At 35.3% G+C, this 23700-nt stretch overlaps 3 protein-coding genes and 1 pseudogene across 5 annotated transcripts; 1 reads left to right on the top strand and 3 right to left on the bottom strand.

Moving 5' to 3' along the window:
- Positions 1-304: 304 nt before the first annotated feature.
- On the bottom strand, positions 305-8577 carry LOC111793418 (serrate RNA effector molecule). 3 transcript variants are annotated; one of them, XR_002814932.2, is made up of 13 exons: positions 7982-8577; positions 7113-7225; positions 6241-6298; positions 4441-4515; positions 4287-4361; positions 4162-4209; positions 3925-3993; positions 3050-3838; positions 2923-2971; positions 1684-1958; positions 1425-1607; positions 838-1019; positions 305-698 (listed from the first exon to the last, which is right to left on the bottom strand). XR_002814932.2 is itself a non-coding variant. In XM_023675281.2 (12 exons), the coding sequence occupies exons 1-12, from the start codon at positions 8446-8448 to the stop codon at positions 959-961; spliced, it is 2262 nt and encodes a 753-aa protein (XP_023531049.2). In that variant the 5' UTR covers positions 8449-8577; the 3' UTR covers positions 305-958. The 3 variants fall into 3 exon arrangements, 1 of the variants encoding a protein (XP_023531049.2); XR_002814933.2 differs by having other exon boundaries at positions 889-1019; XM_023675281.2 differs by having other exon boundaries at positions 305-1019.
- A 1345-nt stretch (positions 8578-9922) lies between these two features.
- On the top strand, positions 9923-11639 carry LOC111792280 (large ribosomal subunit protein eL30). The gene is made up of 5 exons (XM_023673650.2): positions 9923-10066; positions 10248-10353; positions 10806-10907; positions 11248-11316; positions 11403-11639. Exons 1-5 carry the CDS (start codon positions 10046-10048, stop codon positions 11441-11443), a joined length of 339 nt encoding a protein of 112 aa, XP_023529418.1. The 5' UTR covers positions 9923-10045; the 3' UTR covers positions 11444-11639.
- Positions 11640-14241: 2602 nt separating this feature from the next.
- Positions 14242-15195, bottom strand: LOC111793541 (NDR1/HIN1-like protein 13 pseudogene; annotated as a pseudogene).
- Positions 15196-17020: 1825 nt separating this feature from the next.
- Positions 17021-21741, bottom strand: LOC111793563 (LRR receptor-like serine/threonine-protein kinase GHR1). The gene is made up of 3 exons (XM_023675502.2): positions 20293-21741; positions 17886-19424; positions 17021-17760 (listed from the first exon to the last, which is right to left on the bottom strand). The coding sequence occupies exons 1-3, from the start codon at positions 21191-21193 to the stop codon at positions 17171-17173; spliced, it is 3030 nt and encodes a 1009-aa protein (XP_023531270.2). The 5' UTR covers positions 21194-21741; the 3' UTR covers positions 17021-17170.
- Positions 21742-23700: the final 1959 nt, after the last annotated feature.

Below are 23700 nucleotides of genomic sequence, written 5' to 3'. Positions count from 1 at the left end.
ATAATACAACATGAAAGCGGTAAAAGAAAGCAATAAAGTAGTACACGATAAAGGTTTCAGCATGTCACAGACATGCAGCCATGGACAAAATGTCTTGGACAAGCATGACCGTGACACATGGCATAGTTACCCTTTGGACTTTTTTCAATGAAATCATTAAAAAGAAATTCGAAAGATATTTGGAAATTCAAATGATAACTTTTTCCACTTTTTGTAATTACCATTGGCATTGACAATATAAGAAAGAAAAAGAAAAAACACAAACAAAATTAAAATACTAATAGACCAACATAGGAAAAGAAAATTCAAAACACAAAATCTGAAACAACTTTATAATAGAAAGAACCTAAGAACGAACACAACTACCCCTGTCTAGTCTTCTTCTACTCATCATACAAGTCATCCCCACATTGGGGAACTGCTGCCTGGGAATTGGATATCCTCTCTCAATATAAATAGCAATAGATCATCCTATCATTATAATCTTTATACTGTTAGAAAGTTCATAAAACAGGAATTGATATCCACAATTTTATTAATAGTTCTTGCTTGACCAAAATCGACTCTAACCAAAAATGAAAAATAAAAAGGGATGCACACTCCTAACTGCAGAAGAATTATGTTCGACGATTCGAAAGATGGGTTAAATCTTCGGTCATTAACATCATCTCTTGCCTTCGGGTCGAATTCATTCTTCACTAAGAATACAGAGAATGGACACAGAAAAGGAAAAAAGAAAAACAGTTAGACGAATGCACAATTCCCCATTAAGGTGGTATTTGAACTTGCCCACAGCCAGAAAGTGATCAACTCATTATAGGGTGAAACAAAGCAAACCTCTTCAGCAACAAGAAGAATTTCATACAGTGACCAGTCTGAAATTCGTACCAGTTCTGTAGTTGCATCCCCCCCTTCGGAAACATGAGTGACCTCTAAACTTCGCCGATGCCAAATATATCTACAAGCTTCTATAATCTATTACGGTGACTTCGTCCTCGGGTGCATCTAGGTCTTGATAACTGCATGATATTTACTGTTAGCTATACAACAAAATGCATTAACTTTCTCGATCGTGCAAATAAATTTGTACCGAAAAGAAGCATGTTTTGGAGAACTGTAAAATATTCGCACTTCGCAGCCTGATTGAGGCGTCAGTTGGTTCTCTAGTTTCCATATCTAATTATAAAATCCTAAAGTTTCGGAAGAGTTATGTTGTTATTCTATCCTGATTCAGAATTAGTATGAAGAACATAGCTCGCAGCAAGGGAAAAACCAAAAAAGTTTTACTGATCTCCTACGACTATAAACAAAACATAGATCCCACAATATTCCTTGCCTGACTACAAAGTCAAGCCTAAGAAAGCAACATTATGGAGGAGAAGAAAAAACAAATAGAGCACTTAAAATCTGTACAGAAGTTATACCTCCGTATTCGGCGTGGATCCTGTCGAAAACCTGGAGATAGGGCAAGAATTGGAGCAGATCCACCTAATTGAGATCCTGGCCTTCCATTTCTACCACCACCCTCAAACGGAGGTGGACCTCCTTGTTCCCGCAACATTCTCATTGCAACTTCAGGTGGAGCAGGGACAAAAGGTCCTAATGGACTGCGATAAACATAAGCTGTAAGATCACCAGGAACACAAAAGGCACAAAAACGCTGAGCAGTTAAAACCAACATACCCAGCACCAGGAACCGGCATAAGCACTGGTGGTGGCATTTCAGAGGCAAAAGGAGCAACATGTCTGCCTTGGCCTCCAAAAGAATCAAACATAGGATCATCAAGGTTTCCATCATCCGCACCATCATTTGTTGATTGAAAATCACTTGATTGTGGGTTCTCAGATCTATCAAGTCTGTCAACCCCATTGGCCCAACTATCGCGGTCCCTGCGATTGCCTCTATCATCCTTCAGCCGACCATCTAAATTCATCCTACGTCTCTGTGGCTTGTCCTTCTGCATAAGATAATTGTCTCTTGATGGATTAAAATTTTTAACACAATGCAGACTCCAACAATAATAAAAGGGGAAAATACCATTTTGGACCCTAAGTTTTGAGTATAGTTTGCAATTAGACTCTAGGCTTCAAAATGTTACATTTTTACCCTTGACTTTCAATTTTAGTTTCAATTTGGTCCCTAGGATTTAAAATGTTACACTCTTACCCTTGAGTTTTGAGTTTAATTTCCATTTAGTCCCAAAGTTTTAGGATTGTACATTTTTACCCTTGAGTTTTCACTATTAATGCTTCCTTTTGGTCTTTGGTATTGACTTTCCACTAATTAATTTAAATAATATGTTTGGACTTTTTTAATTAATTTTAATAGCCTATTGATTAATTTAATTATAACTAATTTTAAAAAATTAAGTTAATTAGTAGAAAAGTAAAATAAAAGATCAGAACTGAGCATTACTGCGGGTGTAAATGGGTAAAATCTTGAAACATAGAGGGACCAAATGGAAACTAAAAGTAAAACTCCATGGTAAAAACTAATAGTATAACATTTTAAAACTTAGGGACCAAATAGAACCATCGTCAAAACTGAAGAGCCAAAAAACTAATTTTCTCTAAAAGAACAATAGGAGGGCACAGGAAAATATTCTTTATCCTAACAGGATAATAGCCAAGTTTGAGTAAAAGAAGAAAAAGGAAAGCAAAAAAATAAAAAATAAAATTTACACCCAGTATTACATGGCTAGACTGCACCCATACTTGCATTGTCAATACAAAAAATGAAAAACGCTTCACACTCTACATACTAGGCATATCAAAATCCTAGACACACCACCCGTCCTCATTAATGAAAAATTACGTGTTAGAATGAAATGACGACGGAAACACCAATCCTAAAATGAGGTTATTTACTATTCATTGGTATTTAATGTGTTATCACAGCCAATGCATACATAAGGAACATACCGGAAGTGATTGCTGCATAACAGGTGTCCCTCCAGGAGCATCTGGATCACTGTGAAGGATTAAGGTATTAGTCAATGACAAATTTCATCAACAGTGAGGGAGAATTGCTATCAGAAGATTCACTTACTTCATGTAATTTTGGAAATACAGCTCTTCACGCACTTTTGAAGTCAGCTCCATCACAAGCTCTGGGTGTTTCAAGTTAAGATGCTTATGCACAAACTCAGGGGCATGAAACAGCTTAGTACAGCCCTTGGCTCCACAGCCATACTTCCAACCATATTTTTCATCTCTTATCTTACGAACATATGGATCAAAAGACCCAAAAGCAGCAGCCTCTATTTTATCCTTGGCAGTCATTGCTTCCAACGGATCTTGACCTCTCAATCTCTCTTGCCAACGCAAGTCAAGTTTCTTCTCCCACTCATCTGCACCACCAGCCATGTTAGAGGTCTTTCCCTCTTCTCTTACATGACGAAGACCCTTAGCTTCTCTTGTCTCAACAATTCCATAGTAATCTAAGCCATGGATGCGCCAAAGATATGTGAGAAGCGTGTCAAGTAGCTCAACACCCTCCAAGCCTTTGACAGTCGTTAACCCTCGTATGATTATGACTATGCCGGAGGAGCCACCATGCGTTTTGTCCCGACCTGAACCACACAAAATATTTTCTTCTATTCCCTTTTCAGCATCAAGTTTACGAACAAGAGCTTGAGCTTGTTCAATGTCAATTTGAATCCGTCTTGGTTCCGAACTAACAGGGTGGGCCTTAGGAGCAGCAGAAAGAAGATCCAATTCTTTGGCTGGTCCTCTACCATGACGCCTCCGTTTTCCATCATTGTCTCCTTCATCATCTGAATTTGGTTCACTAGTCTGCCCGGATTTATTTGTCGCTGCTACATTGATCCCAGGACCTCTGCGTCATAAAATAGACAGCATTGATTTACCATCACCGTTGAAATTTTATGAACGCAAAAATAATTGTGGAAAGTCCAATCTTACAGCTCCAGTGTTCCACTTTGCAGATCAAGCAAAAAGTCCTTGGCAGTTCTTTGTGCAAGCTCATTCCTCCTTAACCCACCAACCAAATATTAGAATCAACCACACAAAAAAAAAGTTCAGAAAAATAAAATAAAATAGCCGATTTCATGTCCAATAATTTAAAAATAATAAAAATGTGAAGAAATTAACCACAGCTACAAGAACTCCATCTTTTGAGGAAGATGATGAGAAAAACACCTTTCGATGACAGTAACTAGGTTGGTAGGATGATATTTATCTCTCAACCTAAATAGAAAAAAAAGAGATTTAATAGGGGGAATAGGAAATGGAAAGGAATTTCAGATATCAAAGACAAGAAGTACCATTCTTCATCTTTATGAGAATCAAAAAAGGCTTGTTTCTGTGTTGTAATATACTCTGACTTGTATTCTTGATATCTGAAATCAAAACCAAAGGTGTTCCATAAAGGTAAAAAGACCGAACTCATAAAAACCCAAAAGACCATTTAGAACATACCTGCGTTCTGCTTCAGCAGGAAGTATATCATCTTCAAGCTCTTGAATAAATTGCTTGTATGTCATCAAGCCTTCTCTGAAATTTAAAAAATAAAATATAAATAAATAAATTATCAACATTGGATTGAAAATAATGTTAAAAAGATGTGGAGTTAGGTCAGCAGGCAAAGCAAGAAAATGAATAAATACAGTTCTTGTAAAATTTAACAATGGGGTTCTTCATCGAGGATAAACACAAACAAGGAAAATAAAAACAGAGGATGCGATTCTCCAACCACCTATCCAGCCAAAGAAAAGTCCCTCTCATCCCCCACCAAACAACAAACAAATTGGGAAAAGAAAGGAAGCTCCTCAAAAATACCTTTCCAAGGGTTCTGGAAGTACCTTGGACCCCTTGCCCATCCAATAGAAAGGATTGGCCCATATTTACTTCAACCTTCTGCCAAAGGGAGTTAGACTCAAGATCTTGTATGGCCACAAGTTTCAAAACTTTAGCTAATTGTCAAATAATTATTGACGCTTGAAGTTTGACACATTATTCAGTGACATTTTTTTGGAGAAATTATATGCTTCAATTAAATAGACCACAACGAAATAAAGGTAATGTGAAATCAACACACAACAATATTTAAGAATAATATGCACCAACTTATTGTCTATTACAAATCGTGATCATAATTATGATAACAAGTTTAGAAACAAGATTAGAGAACTATAACCTTTAGCTAGGCACATACAAGAACCCCAACTTTCTACGGGATCATTTGGAATTTTTGCTTGAAAAAAATCAAAGAATATTCAAGGGAAGGCACAGTGAGTGAGAACAAAAGTTTGTGCCCTCACAGTAACAAATATACTAACAAAAGGAGGACACAACTCAACGTTTCATAAGTTAATATCCAAGCTGGGAATGAATGATATCTATTCCTCACCTAGAGGGAGAGTATTGAAGGAATGACCTTGATTTAAAGTATAATGTGTAATTTCTAGCCTTATATTAAGAGATATATGAGTAATCTCATGAGATAAGGGATAGAGTTGACCTCCCTAATTTATTTGTATTGTTACCAATATCTAGGAATCTATTTAGATTTATTGTTACCAAGTATCTCAGGTTTTACTAAGCCTTTATGTATTATAAAAGGTACATGTGCATCTTTGAAAAAAAATATATATGAAAAATAGCCAGATAATTTAGATTTGCAACACATAACCATCCATCTCCATCCATCTCGGAAGAAAAAGAACAACAACCCAAACAAGGTTTCCTTTTCAGTACCGTGCCTTATCACAATCCACATAGATGTAATTGTGCCAGAAAATTAAAAAAATAATTAAAAATATATATATATAGGGCCTGTGTAGCACAATCTAGATTTTTGCAAGTTGGATTTCTTAATAAGTCAATTATTTGACTCGGAAACAACACAAACTAGAAAGAGAAGGCGGGGAAACGTATTTTTCCTACCACAAAGCTGCAGAAAGAAAAGCCCCCATCATTTTTCCTTTCCAAGAGCAGGATCACTATCAATTGTAATTCAGGATTTTGCACACTAAGTTTTTCATGTCATTAACAATCCACCCATTGCAGTTTGCAATAACCATTGTCATCATTTGTTTCAGACCTAGCCTGCTAGCTTAGTTGTGATTTGCCGATGATATGGCATGCGGCATAGAAAATAAATCACAGTTCAAACAGAAACTAACACAATAAACCACTGTAAGCATATCCAGAAAGATATCACATGACCATTCAATTATGTCGTAGAGCTGTACAACTGGGTTGTCACTGAATGCTAACCTTGGGCCAGCTCCTGCATTGAATGGATCACCATGCCCACCACGATTAGAATCCCAATCTGCAGAAGACAGCTTAAAGAAAATAAGAAAATGGATCGGGAATACCAATTCTATAATATTGGCCATCCACATATGGGCACTGATTCAAACCAAATTGTTAAACAAAGAAAGAGAAACTGACAATATTATCCATACAACAAATACAAAATTGAGAGCTTAGAAGCAAGAAGATGCTGCAGTTCGAATTCAAAAGCCATAAATAGTAGCCGATGGCCAAAGGTCTCAAAATGTGAATTTCCAGATGTAGCTAACCTTTAAAGTTCTGAACAAACTACAGACCCCTTATATACATTTTGGCTCACAAACGTAAGGAGCTACAAGACTGAAAAATCATTCAACGAAAGTGTTATAACAAGTTAGTCTGCAAGTATGCTATACTAACTGTTCTTAATGTGAAATACCAAAGTGGGCAAAAGAATGATATCACGTTTAGACAAGATGGGAAAGGACAAAGGCATTCAATAATCTCTCTTTAGTACTTAAATTAGAGCCTGGCATAATCTTGCACCAGAAAAGAAAATGAGAAAAACTCCTCTCTATAAATTGGCTAAAAGGGCTGACATTGGCTGAAGACATGGGCCCAAACACTATACAATATCTCATTTTCTAAACCAAATATCATCATGCCAGAATATTTTGCAACGAATAATAAGGTGAAATTCTCAAAATTTCCTATTGGCAACAAATGCAATTCAAGTATTTCATGTACCGTAACAATCACCTCAAAAAAAATGAGAGAGAGTAAGTTTGTATAAGTCTACACCATAATCATGAAAAGGCTGAGTTTATTTTATAAGTTAACAGAAACACTACCTTGATAGCCACCAGATGAACGACCAATGTACCGACCAAGAGATCTTTCATCAACATATCCAGGCCGGCCACGCATTTCCCGCTCATATCCCCCACCATAATCATAACCAAACCTTGGGATAAAATAAAAGAGACGAACAAATAAACAAAACAATCAATACTTAAATAACAGCCGCTAAATAGCATTAATCAACAGAACCAAAACAGATACGCTATCACCCACGATCATAATAGGAGAAGGAAGTATCAGGAGAACAAATAGAGGATGAACATTAACTAAGGAGCATCACACATGTATAGCAGAGGCGTCCATTGCGACCGAAAGTATAACTAAGCCCATTGTCAAAGGTAAGCTCTTGCATTAGAGAAGAGGTGAGGAGTGAAGAGAGGATGGGGCTTGAAAAAATACGACACACAAAGTGACATCTTTCACTATCTAAAAAGCAGAGCAAAGACTATGAGATGAACATTAATGCTCTACGAAATGGTGTAACATTCTTTGAAATGGTTCGTCCCGTATTTTTTTCTTGTCTGTGATATGAGATGAACAATTTAATATTGAGGCTAACCGTTCGATTCATGAGTAAGGAACTTGTTGAGTTTCAATTATTTGTTCAAAATGGCTTCCTGCGTCAATTCTTGGTTCAAATATCCACCTTAGCAAGACTATAGTGTCAGTGCCAAGTTTGAAGGACCTGGTTATCGTAGAATTAGAATCCCACGGCCCGAAACTAACAGGAAAATGCTTTTCATTTAAAATGTGACTCTAAAATCCGTGTCATTCTAATTTCAACTGCAGAGAATTCAGCGCCAAATCTCCACAACAACAATTAAGCTCAACAAATCAAAACCGTTTCCCATCCACTCACCTCCTATCGCCAGGCCCGAAACCTCCTCTAGGGCTTCCCTTTCTTCCATCATAGCCACCATCGTCCCTCCTTGAACGCTTGTAAGGTGGCGGAGGAGACCGTCTAGGAGGCGAATGTCTACGATCCCTGTAAGGCGGTGGAGGACTAAGACTGCTCCGACGTTTATAATCCCTATCTCTATCTCTATCCCTGTCCCTCGGAGGCAGCGAAGGCGGAGAGCGATTACGATCGTAATTCTCGCCGCGTCGGTTCGGAGGTCGATCAGCTTCCCGATCGTCTCTCCTATCTCTCTCATCTCTATCCCGTCTTCTTGAAGGAGGAGGAGCAGCAGCAACTGGCTGCGGAGGCGGCGCCGGCGGAGATGATTCAGGTTGCTCCTCAGACGATTTCTCTTCGCGATCGCGACGGCGGTCCAACGACTCGTCTGCGGCGGTGGCGGCGGCGGCCATGTTCATAACCTCGGCCATGATTTCCCACAGCAGTTAGAGAAGATGAAGAAGGGATGAAACCCTAAAACGAACCCAAAGCGTCGGAGAAGTGAGAGAGAGAAAGTCCGGAGTTTCATTCACTGATCTGACAAACGTGTGAGATTAATCCCATACGTGTATTTATTGTGCTTTATATTTTATGACGTGGCGGTTTATGATTGGCGGTATGTGCCATGTAAGCATGGCCTTTCCCGTTGCGTTGGACAGGGTTTTTTTTTTTTTTTTTTTACCGTTTTACTGTTCTTACCTAAATACATCTTTTTACCTCTCCAATTTTAACAAACCTCTAAAATAGTTTGTGCTTGTTTAAATAGCATTTTTACTGATGAAACGACAAAGGTAAAAAAAAAAAATGCTTTCGTTAATGAAGCCGACATGATCCCGTCACAAAAAATATATCCTTCGAGACAACGAGATGAGTAGACGGCTCAAAAAAGAGACGTGCACGAGTTTTGTTTGTAAAGAGAATTCCCTAATATAGACACCCGTCGAAAAACGTTGAATAATGTTTACATTCGATTGCTACTCGCGTTGATTGATTCAAGTAAAATTGGTTGATGGAGACGGCAACTAATTAAACGTGGAAAGATGTCGTTGTTGTGGTCGTCCAGTGCGTGTTCTTTATTACATTACTTTTACTGTATGTCTTTTATTACTGGGAGATACGAGTATAGTCAATTTTTTATACTTACGTCGTATGTTGTCGTCGTTGTCAATATCCTTTATTGTCAATTAGCTTATAACGTTCGTTTTCCCAATTTAATTTCAAAACATTTTATAAGATTTCCTATAACATCGTTTTCTAAAAATGACATTGCAAGAACGAAGTGGACACTAAATCACATGTTGTCTGTGCAACCGACAAACCTACTTTTTAGCTGGTTGACGTACTCAAGGGCGAGAGTAAGTTCTGCAACATTGCTTCCTATCTCGACCTTGTGGGCTTAATTTTGCACGACCACGACCTTTTGAGGTAACTCGGGTTATCAATCAACACTTATTTAGACAGACTCACAATGTTATAAATTATTTCCGCGACGACGACTATGACCAAATATACTCAACACGTCTATATAAACATCGATATATATATATATATATATATATATATATATTTATTGAAATTTATATTTAAAATATAAGTTATAAGGCTTTTCAAATAGGTAAATAAATAAAAGAAAAATGAAAATTTTGATATTGATTAAATCATAAAAATAGAACTCAAGCTAAAAAAACAATTAAAATGTAACTTTATTTATTTTATATTATAAGTATAAATATTTGTTTGTAAAAAAAAAAAAAAAAAAAAAAAAAAAAAAAAAAAAAAAACTTATATTAACCTAAATAACTCGAGTATAAATAAATTACAAATTTAAATTTTAAAATTTAAATTTATTAAATAAAAAGAAATTAAATATTTGCAAAGGCTGAGAATTGAAACAAAGTTGAGAAGGAATAATAGCATTTAATAAAAAAGAAAAAGGAAAAACAGTTGGGCGCTCTATATATATTCTTAGATTAGGGTTTCTGGTTGTAACCCTTTCGGCGTCGATCGGCAGCTTTCTCTACTTCCACCATGGTGGCCGCGAAGAAGACCGTGAGTTTCTCTTCCCTTTCCCGCCCATTTCTTCCTCTTTGGCTTATTGCTGGGACTGGTTTCTATGTTTCGCATTTGATTTTGATTAGGAACGAAGAAATAGCCGGCGGATTTAGGTTTTTCTCCTCCGTCGTTTTTGTTTTGGAGAGGTCTGACATTTTGTGTTGTGAAAATTTCACAGAAGAAGACTCATGAGAGTATCAACAACAGGCTCGCTCTCGTCATGAAGAGTGGGAAATATACCTTGGGATACAAAACCGTTCTCAAGACCTTGAGGAGCTCTAAAGGTAATCTGCTCACTAAGATTTCATATTTGCGTTACTGATCTGATCTCTCGACTTTGCCTCAGTGTATGTTTGTTCGTTGTTAATCCAGTTCAGTAGGTGTTTTTTATTTTTTTTTTCACGGTTGACATTCGGTTGATTTTCAGCTGTCCAGTTATTATAGTTAGGCATAGTTTTCAATGAAATTACTGAAACTTTCGAATCAAAGGTTGTTACCTACAGCATTAAAAGCATTGACAGGATTTTTTTTTGTTTTTTTTTTTATTGTCATTGGCCTAATCCTTCATCCAATAGTTTATTTGAGTTACTAAGGTTGGTATCCCCTTGATTGACATTACTACGTTCACGTATTATTCTTTGAGAAGTTAAGGGATTCGTAGTGTCGTATTTGTTATCCATCTTTTGGTAAAGCCTTTTTCATGCGAGGTTATATATTATGTTCTTTTTGTTTGCAGGTAAGCTGATCATCATTGCCAACAACTGCCCTCCACTCCGAAAGTCTGAGATCGAGTATTATGCGATGTTGGCCAAGGTTGGAGTTCACCATTACAACGGAAGTATGTTCAGCCCTTTTAATTAAGAATCAGCTTGATTTTCGGCACTGCATTTTAGTTTATCGTATTATCAGTTTACGAGAATGTATTGCCTACTCATGTGTTGTTGGCTAATTATGGGTTGTGAACTTCGTAAAATTGAGGTAGAATTGTTAGATTTCTGAATGAACTTACCCGTGACTTAAGCACTTGTCTCCACACATCCCGACTATGTCCAAGCTTTTTGATTGCTTATCCTTATTATTGGTTTATCTCTTATTCTGCATAAGAAGTTTGATTAGGAGATGCAATTGATTTTCCAGAAGACTCATTGTGAGCAAATATCTCTCTTGAATGTTGTCAGGCAATGTAGATCTTGGAACTGCGTGTGGAAAGTACTACAGAGTATGCTGCCTCAGTATTATCGATCCTGGTATACAGTTTTCTCTGATCAAAACTAAAATTTTGGGTGACTTCCTTGCTTAATGGTTCTGATCTTGAGTTTGGAATTATTTTCAGGCGACTCTGATATCATCAAGAGCATTCCCGGAGACAGTTAGTTTGCAACTTCCTCTCAGATCATAGATTTTTGTTTCAGAGTTTCTTTTTCAATCCATTTAATTTTGGGGTGAACGTAGTGATGTGTTCCGCTTGCGAAGCATGTTATTATCGATCGAATGGTTTCAATATAAACTTTTTATGTATGCCAGATCTTATTCCAGAATACTTGTTATATTATCTTGATGTTCCACACTACCCTTAACTGATTCCAAACAGCATGTTGTGTCCAATCATTGATTTTATTATGATTTGCATTAACACTGCCATAGTTTAAGGGGGGTTAGGCATTAATGTTGTCACTTCGAATCTTGTACGAATCCTGTAGTAGTCTTTCATATTTCCGTTAACCGATTCCAAACTAGCATGTATTGATCACATATTGATTTTATAGTATGCCATGCATCAGTATTGCCCTAGTTTAAGTGAGGTTTGGCATTAATGTTGTAGGTATTAGTCTTTCATATTTCTGTTAAATGACTTTAGAGATGAAGTTTGGAGCCTGTGTTGACCGATCGGTAGGGTCGGTGTAGAATTTAGCCTTGTTTTTTTAGCTGTATAGACATAAGGTTGAGGTCATTCTAATTTTCAATGATATGCCTCTATGGAATTGGCTTGAAGCTTCTTTCTAGTTGTGGCATTGGCTGGAGCACTTTCTTGGCAATGAAAATTTGAAGAGGATGTTCGCAAGTTTTGGGACTTCATCTTGTTTCTTACAAGTTAAGTTATCCAAGATTTTTGCTGATGCTCATTTGGGCTTTGAATATGTGTAATAGATGAAATTATAATTATTTACTATTTTTTTTTTGTTAATTAAAAATTAAAATTCATATAATACTCTAACTAGTTATGCTAAATTAAGTCCATGGATAAAAATCTTGTCTTTATGTGAATGTTAATATGGATTGAAGTATGTCAATATTTGAAACGAATGTAGTTAATTTAATTTTTTTAATAAATAACCTAATTTATTTTAAAAAATATTAGTCGTTTTATAATATATTTATTTGAGTTTGGAATTTTTTTTGTTCTTGAAATTCAGATTTTTTTTTTTTGTTTAAAAATAAGTAATTGTAATTTGATTAATTAATAATTGTATAAATGCTTAATTTTTATTTTGGTTTCATTTTATTTCTCTAATAAACTTTGAAGATATGCTCAAGACTCACTTTTTAAAAAATAAAATTTATTGAAAGTCTAAGTCTCAAATTAGAGATTCAAAAATAGAGAAATGAATATGAAGCACAAATCAAATTCATAAATCGATATGTAGAGACATGTTTAGTATTAATTCGAGAATGATTTCTTAGATCTTCTTCGGATTAGTGGCTGAAGACGAGGGTTTTATCATGTAACAATCCATGCCCAAGACTATCTCAAGGGACCAACACGATTCATTCCGGTATGTTTTGTTCTCACTTACATGCACCTTTAGAAAAATTCTCAAGAGATCACACAACATAGAAATTGCTCAAAGCAAATCACATTTACCTGAGTTCCCATGATTGAGTCACAAAAAACGAAGGTGCACCTTGTTAGTATGAGTAGTGATTTTAAATTCTTTTAAGCATTTTTCAACCATCCGATCTTGGAAAATGCTCTCATTTGGATGTAATTTCAAATCATTTATGTACTCTCCTTTACTCAGGTAACACAATACACGTAAAATATTTACTTACGTGTCAAATCAACTAACATTTACATAAAACACATTAGATTAATTATTACTTTCATCTTTGTTTTTCAACAAACAAATGAGACTTTTTTTTTAACCCTAATGTTTAAAAGAATTGACTAAATATTAAAATGTATATTAATACAATCATTTCATTTGCCGGCCCAATTTATTTAAAATGAATTTTGTTGAAGATTTCAAACTAATGTAGGGGTTAGGATGGATACATATATATGTCTATGAAAAGTAGGTTTATTTATTGCCACAAAATTTTGAATAAGTCCAAATAAAAATAAAAATAAAAGAAAAAAAGGCTTTTTTATTTGAAAATTTCAATAATCCAAAACTTGGGTATTTATTAATTCCAAATTGGCAACTGTTTGAACTTAAAAAATTAAAAATAAATAATAATAATAATAAAAACTGTTTGATTTTATTTGCATGCAATTGGCAACACGACATGTTCAAGGTCTTTTTTCTTCCATTTATTCTTTTTATCAAATATTAATTATTTTCTCATAATTTTGGTTAATAAATCATAATAATAATTAAAATAGTTTGGGCCATCAGAATTAAATCCGACTTTGTAAGTTTTTAATATTAAATATAAATAAAAAAAAAATTACAATAATTATATGAAAAATAAACTTAAATTTGCTACAACTACAACTACCTAATTAAATTAAAAAACCTAATTAAATTTTATTTTACAGTAATTAAAATAATTTTTTCAACGACCTATTAAAATTTAAACCCATTTAGGACTTATTAAATTAAAATAAAATAAAATAAAATAAAAATTCAAACATGGTTACCACGTTTTCAGCCCAACTTCCTTATTTTTTCCCTTAAATTAATCGATAAATTTATAATAATAAAAAAATTAATTCTATAATCCAAATATTGGTAACAAAAATTTCTTTTATCCTAAGCTTTCAAGCTATTTAATTTATAATAAAATGAATTTTTGTTGTTATTTATTGTAATCGTGTTCGTTAATTAAGATATATTTTATTAAATTAGTTAATGAAATTGAATTTAAAAAATTGTGTTTAAATTTAAGACTAAAATTAAAGTATTTTTAGGAAAATTTAGTTTTTCATCGCAAAATAATAATAAAATAAATAAAAAAATAAAAACGGATCGTGTTTAGTGTATACTCATTACAAAAGTTTTACGGTAATAATTTTATATAAACAGAAAATCAAAATAATTAAATTCATCCCTACCATAGCTTCACACTGTAATCGCAGTTCTTTGAAACAATCTTCGCCGCCGCACTCAACTGATCCACCGTCACATCGCAAAATACCTTCACTCTGATCTTCCAACTCTTCACCGATCCTATTTTCAGTTTAATCGGCGCTCGAATCTCCACTTTGAACGGTACCGCATGCCGATTCTGCGAATCGATCATCGCGTTGGTCGCTTTGTTCGATAGATGAACACCAGAGCCTCTCACAGACGATCGGAACACAGTGATGTTTTTCGCTGGCTGAAAGAAATCAGGCAAAACGCCATCGGAAAGCTTCTCATCAGAGAAATAGATTCGAACCGAACTACCTGTTAGGTAATAGATTCCGATCTTCTTGTTCGGATTATCCGCTCGAACGGCAACATCGAAATTAGGCGAAATCGCGGATATGGACGAGGCAGTCAAGTTCAGTCCTCTAATGGCGATGGAATCGATCGAGTAATTAGGCGATTTAGGGCGAACGACTAAGTAAAAAACCGCAGCAGCAATACCTAGAAGAACGATGAGGATTACGAGGAGAGCGAGAAGCCAGCAGAGACAGCAACAGCAGCGACTACGGCTGCGGCGGTGCTTGCGGCGAGTATAGCGATCGAAGTGGTAAGCATTTTCGGGAGGCGGAACGCGGTATACCTGATCCTTGGGGATCTGGATGACGTAGGTACCGGGAGCAGGAGAAGGCTTTTCAGCGGCCGCGGACAGAGAGGGAGGCTTGGAGTCAGAGGCAACGGAGGAGGTGCTCGGACGGGGAGAGTCCGCGGGATGGACGCGGTCGGCCATGGGAGGCGGAGAGAGAGATTTGAAATTCGACGGCGACGACGAAGAAGAAGAAGGTGGGAGAAGGGTAGAACTGGGGTTTATATATAAATTTATAAATAAAATAAAATAAAATAAAAATAAAAAGTGAGGTACAGTTCAGCATTGGGTGTCAGAGATTTGAAGGACGCGCTGCAATCGCCAGACGCCGAATACGACAAAACAAGTATTCTATTTCACGCGCCTTTTCTGCATTCTTTCCTTACAAGCATGGGGCCCACTTTCTTTTATCTAAATTTTTTTTCTAATTTTAAAATTAATAATTATGGTTTTCAAATTAATAGATAATCCTCATACTAATCTAAATTATCCGATTCAAATAATAAATTTTGAGCTATTTTTTTTTTATTAGGGTCTCGAGTTTAAAAATAAAAAATTCTATATAATTTGTAAATTTGACATTTTTTAATTATATTAATCTGATCAACACAAAAATAGGGTTAGGACTTTACCATATTTTTAAAAATATTAAAAATATTTAACATTTATAATTAAAGTTAACGATGTATTATGATTTGTAATTTTTTATATTTGAATTACAGATAAATAATATTTTTTTAATAATTAAAAAATAATAACTCCAGAGCTCCATTAAAAAATAAAGAGTATTTTAAAATTTTTTTTAAAATTTTTTTAATAAAAAATGTTGATAATAATAAAAAAGAATAAGAAAATTGGAAAAAAAGACAAAAATTTGGAAAGTTGGGAGACACGGGAATTATGTCTCGTATCTTTGTTTTGTTGTAGAAGCTTCCTCACGTGGGAAGGGATACCCTTCATTCTAAACAGGCTGCCCAGCGTGGCCGTGGGGCAGTCCTAAAGTAATTTATTTTCTAATTTTTTTTTTTTATTTATAATTATTACGAAGCGAAAATTATATACTTTTGTTCGAGTGATTAAAAAATCAAGTACGGAAAAAAGAATATAGACACACAAACAAACACTAGTTTACATCAACACATCTAATTATTGTGGATGCGTGTTATCGCCTTGTGGGTTGTGTAAGGAGATGCGGCTGCCCGAGCCAAAAAGTAGAAATCCCCAAAAGTAAAAAACTTAATATTTTTCTAATATGTATGAGTTTGGTCGGGTCGACTCAACTCGATATTTTATTCACTAAATTTGAAATCGAACTGAACTGGATCGATCCCAATAAATTAATCCAACTCAACTTAATTCTTATGATTTGGGTTGGGTTGGTTCGAGTTTTCAAACAGTTAATTAATGGTTTCAGGCTGACAATTTTAAAATATAAGTTTAGTTATTAAATTAGTTATTGATTTTCCAATAATTTTGTGTTTAATAATAATTATATATATATATATATATATATTATATATATATATATATATATATATATATATATAAAAAGATGGCTCAAGCCAGCTTAATGCCAACCATATTGGAAAGATATGAAGATAAATTGCAAAAAAGTCCACAATTTTTTTTTATTTTGAAAATGTCCACAAATCTTTATATTTCTTTCATTTGATTCAATCAAACATAAATTCCTTTCATCCTTGCCTCTCATGTCATTTCTTTTGTTTGTTTCTATTATTTTTTAAAATTTAATTTTATATATTTTTGTCAACTCTACCAATTTTGGCTCGGTCCTCGAGTACGTATCACTTTCAGTTATGCCCTCGAACTTTTAGAAGTTTTGGTTTTGTATCCTCAAAATTTTCAATCAGGTCACTGTTAAGTGTGAGATCCCATCGGTTAGGGAGAAAAACGAAACATTCTTTATAAGGGTATAAAAACCTCTCCCTAGCAGACGCATTTTAAGATGATGAGGTTGACGATGATACGTAACGGGTCAAAACGAACAATATCTACTAGCGGTGAACTTGGGAGATTCAAAAAATAGTGTTATCGACTCAAGAAATGGCGGAAAATTGACAAAACGACAGCTTATTGATACTCGAAAATAATGGTGTTAGCAAGAAAAAAGTTGAGTTAGAGCTTCTGTACCATGGATTATCCTTTCTACTGCACAATCACTGAAAGTTCTTCATACACAGTTTTCATGTCTGGTCTCTCAGCTGCTGGTAGAGTACATCTTAGAGCCATCTCAAGCATATCTTCGACCCGTTTGGGCGGCTTTTCATCACGGTCGATGTCGAGCATTGTCCTGTCGATGCACTCGTCGAAGCGGTTTTCTCTAGCTAAGTACCTGACCCTGTCTGTTAGATCAACAACTCCAGGAATCCCACAAACTATTTCCCCTGAACTGCTTCCTGTTAAGAGCTCCAACAAGATGACTCCAAATGCATATACATCACTCTTCAACGATGGACAGGGCTTGCTCGAGCTTGCGAATTCGGGTGGTCGATAGCCTAAGGCACCTGCATTCAGAACTTGCTCCGCTGTGCCAGCCGGGGTTAATATGCGGTGTAGACTGTAATCTGTAAGTCGTGCGTTCATCGTTGAAGTTTCTAACAAAATGTTCGAGGATTTCAGGTTGCCGTGTGGGATCGCCTTCTCGTTGTGGAAGTAGTTTAAACATCGAGCTATGTCCAAAGCAACTTTAAGACGGTCCGGTAGAGATAACGGCAAGACTCCGCCTCGCTCCGTCTCTGCAGAAAAACAAAGAAGTTCATTCAATCAATCACATTGGATATGATTCTATATCAAAGTTTCCGACTTTCTAAGAGTTACTCGATGTATATGTCGACGTAAAGGCCGACGGATTTGATCCTACCTTGAAGATAGAAAGCCAAAGACTGTGCATTTATAAAAGTTGATATAAGAAGCTTCTCATGATCCCTGGGGCCCCAATAGTATCCATTTATGGATACTAAATTTGGATGTTTGATGCTCCCAAGCTTCTTCACTTCTCTTGCAAATTCCTTTTTTCCTTTGGCCATTCCCTCCCTCAGCCATTTGACAGCCAATACATGTCCCGAGTCGAGTGTCGCCTTGTATAACGTCCCGTGGCAACTTTTCCCTACAATTTCGGCCGGAGCACGAGAAAGTTCTTCAGCAGTGAACATCAAGGAGCCATCAAAAAGATGTAGATCCCCAGCCAATTTATCAGGAGACCGAACTTTTAGTACTCGAGGATTATCGAGATGTTGGTAGCTCTTCGAAGGCGATGGATTTGAAGATGACATGAGAGACATGGGTGAGGAGGACATGCCTTCTCCTTTTCCCAATGATTCATGATAGCCAACATCTCTAGCCTTGTCTGAAACAGACCACACGTCGCCACCAACATGACCCTCCCCTCGGTTAGATGGAGGTATTGATGCATTCTTCTTTGTATCGGTTTCGGAACGACGAGTAACAGTAGAAGCTTCTTCCATGGCACCTTCCTTTCCATCATTGGTTGAACTGCTCCTACGGTCAAGCCTTCGAGCTCTGTAATACAATATAATACAAAAAAGAACTACCAATGCAGCAACGACGATCAAGCCTGCAATGAGAACGATTCTAACGACCGGTTTCATATGAGGCTTGTGCATGGTTGAAGGTGTCAGACCAGGGAAGTCCTTTGGATTTCCTGGGGAAGAAGGAAAAACTAGCAAGGAGTTTCCTGGATGGAATGATGATTCAGAAAACCTCATCAAGTTCCCAGGAACTTCCCCAGAGAGATTGTTAAACGACACATCAAAGCCGTTCAAACTATTTGGAAGGTTATCCGGGATGACGCCGTCAAAATAGTTTTTCGACAGATTTAGATATACCAAGCTGTGGAGCTTACTCAATTCCGATGGTAAACGACCCGTCAATGAGTTTCGTGACAGATCAAGAGATATCAGGCTCGAATTCTGTAAAGAAGAACTAGAAGTAGAATCTATACTCTCATAGAGTGGGATAGGACCTGTAAAATTGTTGCCTGAGAGATTAATATCAGTCAACTTCAAAGAGTGAAAAAGAGTAGAAGGGAGAGGACCGTTAAGCCGGTTATGGCTTAAATCGATAATCTTTAGTTCGGGATAGGTACTCAACACGGTCGGAAGAATGCCCTCCAATGAGTTATTGGAGACATTCAACAAAGTAAGCCTTAAGAATTGAGAAGACTTGTTTGATAACGTGCCCGTCAATGAATTCGAACTTAACTGAATAACTTCGACATGATTTCCCCAGCTTTGAATCCGAGATAAGTCGCCCGACAGCATATTATTACTAAGATCTATAACAGTACAATGCCCAATAATGGTGGGCAAGGAGCCTGTCAATTTGTTTGAAGATATATTAAGCTTCTTCAGAGTTGTTGATGTAATACTCCCAACTAGACCTGCCAAGATTAAGTCGTTAGATGTTAAGATGCTCGATAACGGGATGAACCACGAGTCGAGATTCTCCACAGGGAGGTAAGTTCAGGTAAATCACAGGAATCTGATATTATAAAACATTAAGACTAGTTTGAGAACGATTCATTAGATAGAATGATTCAGACATGAGGAAAGAATCACATTAGAAAGCAAAAGAAACAGAGCCATAGATACATTTTCTTTCTTGAAGGCAGTTTTTCCTTGGCAAGATAGATCCTTATGTAAAACAACGTGAAAGGTCTTTCCCTCAAGGTTTTAAAACACGTCTACTTGGGAGAGGTTTCCACAACCTTATAAGGAATGTTTCGTTCCCCTCTCCAACTGATGTGGGATCTCAAAATCCACCCCCCTTGGGGGCCCAGCGTCTTCGTTGGCACACCGCTCAGTGTCTGGCTCTGATACCATTTGTAACAGCTCAAGCTCACTGCTAGTAGATATTGTCCGCTTTGGCCTGTTACGTATCGCCGTTAGCCTTACAGTTTTAAAACGCATCTACTAGAGGAGAGGTTTTCACACCCTTACAAGGAGTGCTTTGTTCTCCTCTACAATCGATGTGGGATCTCACAATCAGTTGGAGAGGAGAACAAAGCACTCCTTATAAGGATGTGAAAACCTCTTCCTAATAGACACGTTTTAAAACCTGGAGGGGAAGCCCGTGAAGGAAAAGCTCAAAGAGAACAATATCTGCTAACGGTGGACTTGAGTTGTTACACTTAACAACTTCAAAATTCAAATAGTTCAGATATTAACAAATCAAGTATCAATTACAATTAAAAAAATCCAGAGAGAGCATATAGTCTTCCTTAAAAGGACAATGCATTATATGAATACCTTGAAGTTGGTTAAAGCTAAGATCCAGCTCGGTCAAGAGCATCGAGCTCTCACGTAAGAGGGCGTTTGGAAGCGACCCTGATAACTGATTGCTTCCAAGTCGAAGTATACGTAGAGAGACCACAAAATTGAAGGGAGGTACAGTTCCAGTAAACTGATTGTTACTAGCATCAAAAACATCCAAGCTATCAAAATAAGGCATCCCATCATGAGGAAAAAGCACACCATTCAACAGGTTATGGCTAACATTCAGATACTGAACTGAGGCAACAAAAGACGGATTCCTAACTCCGACGTCCACAGAACCAGTAAACCGATTACTACTCAAGTCAACATATACAACACTGCCCAATTGTGACAAAAGAAGAGTGATATCCCCCAAAAATCCATTACCCCGCACGTCCACATACTTCAACTTCTCAAGTTTACCAAAACCAGAAGGAAAAGCTCCAACAAACTGGTTTGAAGAAAGATTGATCGACACCAAGTTAACCAACCCGATCGAAAAACCAGCAACCGAACCGCGAAACTTGTTACGAGATAGATTCAAGAGTTCAAGGGACTTTAACAAACCAACTTTCACAATATTCCCAGTGAACTGATTGTTTGAAAGTGACAAATTACGAAGCATAGAAAGGCCAGAAATGGCAGCAAAGCTAAATTCACCAACCAGTCCGGCATTGTCAAAAGTAAGAGCTATAACACGGCCATTAACACAAACAATCCCAAACCAATTAGTGGGACAGCCATCAGAATCCAAGGACTTCGAATCCCATGAATCAAGTTGCCCAGAAGGGTCTTGAACAATGCCTTTCTTTAGCTCCAAAAGTGCAGCAAAATCAGATTGTCCCAATACATTTACAAACATGAACAGGCATATTATCAAACAGGTTATCTGCATTGCTTAAAAACCCACCAAACAGCCCAATTTCTCAGTACAACGAACACAAACAAAACCACTAAAGCCCAATTTGGCAAACCAGATAGTCAAGAACAGAAACAAGGAAATCAAAACACAATAATTGGGAACCAAAGAAACAGGGGAAGAATTTACAGAACTCACAGATTGCGCAAAAGGGGAAGAGCGAAATCAGATGCCAAAATCAGGGGTCAGATCCCAAGAATTGCAAGGAATCAAACATGATGAGAAGAGCAAGAGAATCAAAGCATATGAGAAAAACAGGAAAACCCACATCCCAAAAGGAGTGGAAAATCAAAATTGAGGGATTTAGGAGGTTGAAGAAGGCATGGAAATGGCGGTGGAGATAAAATCGGTGAGAAAATTGGTGAAAATTGAAGGGGAAATTAAAGGGAGGGCTTGAAAATGAAGATCAGGGGCTGAGTAGCAGTAGGAGTGGGAAGCTGGTAGGTAGTGCTGCCAACTAATCACCCTGTTTTCGTTTATTGAAGGAGAGAGAGAAACAGAGAATGAATGAGATGAGGGTTTGATGATGCCTTGACTTTGACTTCAGAGTTCATCAGATCCCAATGCAATTCACCACTCATTTCTTTTCATAGAGGACTAAATTAATTTATAATTTAATCTAAAAATATATATATATATATCTTCGAATTTTTCTATTATTTTTAAAAAAAAAATAATTTTAAAATTTTATAAACGTTCCGACCCTCGAAGTAGATATCTATACCATTATTGGATTGACAAGTTTGCTTGGTTTAAGTATGGAAGAACGACGCTCAGACACGTCTACTTTTCATCCAACATCCTAATAATTTTATGCTTCGAGGATATTTTGAGACATTTAAGAAAAAATAATAGTAATATTATAAATTTTGAAAGAAAAAGTTCATTTTAAACTTTTTATTTTATTTTATTATAATTGTATTTGTGTATATATGCTTCAAATATTATATATATATATATATATATATATATATATATATATATATATATATATATATATATATATATTCTCCTGCCCAAGATTATGTACTGTGAGCCGCTGTTGTTACTTTCTTGCTTGCTTATATAACGTCTCTTTCAAAAATCTCTCTCTGCCCTCGTTTTCTAAAATCTTCTCTTAAACCGAAGTCAGAGGCTCGAGCATACGTTGCTTGGTTGTAAGCAACGTAAGAACGAATTGACTTAGCTCACTTGTCGTTGGAAAGTGAGTACCGCACAATCGCAAGTCTACTGCCATCAAGAGTGCGATTGTGACAAAATATATATATATATATATATATATATATATATATATATATATATATATATATATATATATATATATTCAATGTACTATCATCGTGAATATCTATAAAAAAAAATTTATAATACGTTTTTAAAATTTAAATTTTATATTTAATAAGTCTAAATATATTAAAAAAAATTTAAAGTTAATTGCTTAATTAAATATAAAATTAAAATTTTTATCTAATAAAATCTTATAAATTTTTTATTTTTGTGTATAATTATTTTATAAATATTTTAAAAAGAAACTTATTATAATTATAAGTTTGGGGGTTATTAGATATTTTTTTAAAAGTAAATTTAAATTAAATCACCAATTTTTTTTTTTTAATAATTGTCAAGATGTATTTATTTTTTTTCCTTTGTATAAATTTTAATCTCAGGAAAAATGACAAAGTTGACTTTAATTAAATAATAATTTGATGCTTGAAATTTGTGCATCAAATAAAAAATAAAAAATAAAAAATAAAAAAATCACTTGAGTTTTATTTAATAGAATTAGCATCTGTTTTTTAATGCATTTATTTATAATTATTTGAGGGGGAAAAACCAAAAATAAATAAATAATAAATTTGAAAATTTACTATTATTTTAATCTCAAGTTGTTTAAATTAAATGGGTAACTATTATTACTGTATTTTTATATTTAATTTAATGAGTTTCATTATAATTTTATTAAATTCAACTCTAAATTTGAATAACCCCATGAAATTAATATAAATAAATAATCTTTTTAAAAACACTTTTTAAATATCGAAAGAAAATTGATATAAATAATTCAACTAATTAAAAAATATACAAATTTTGACACAATTGTCTCCAATTATTGTTAGAACTCTAAACGAAGCCATTGGAAAATAACGAGACAAGAGAATTATGAAAATTCCACAGACATACTGTCAAAACTTAAAAAGAATACAAAATAAACGAAACTCGAGAAAAATAACAAGACAAGAGAATTACGAAAATGTCATGGACATGCTATCAAAATTTTAAAAAAAATACAAAATAAACAAAACCCGAGAAAAATAACGAGACAGGAAAATTACGAAAATGCCACTAGGGCTAGGTGGACATAGAGAATGGCATTGCTTTTAATGCAAAGATGCCCAAAGAAAGTGACACATACATCCATCCTTTTAAAGAGACCAAAATATATATATCTATATATATATATATTAAATACTTTTTATTATTAT

Source organism: Cucurbita pepo, chromosome 4 (assembly GCF_057944985.1).
Source record: "Cucurbita pepo subsp. pepo isolate OVF chromosome 4, ASM5794498v1, whole genome shotgun sequence".
NCBI classification, from domain to species: domain Eukaryota; kingdom Viridiplantae; phylum Streptophyta; class Magnoliopsida; order Cucurbitales; family Cucurbitaceae; genus Cucurbita; species Cucurbita pepo.
Note: the sequence above shows the minus strand (reverse complement) of the source record. Positions and strands in the feature narration are given on the sequence as shown.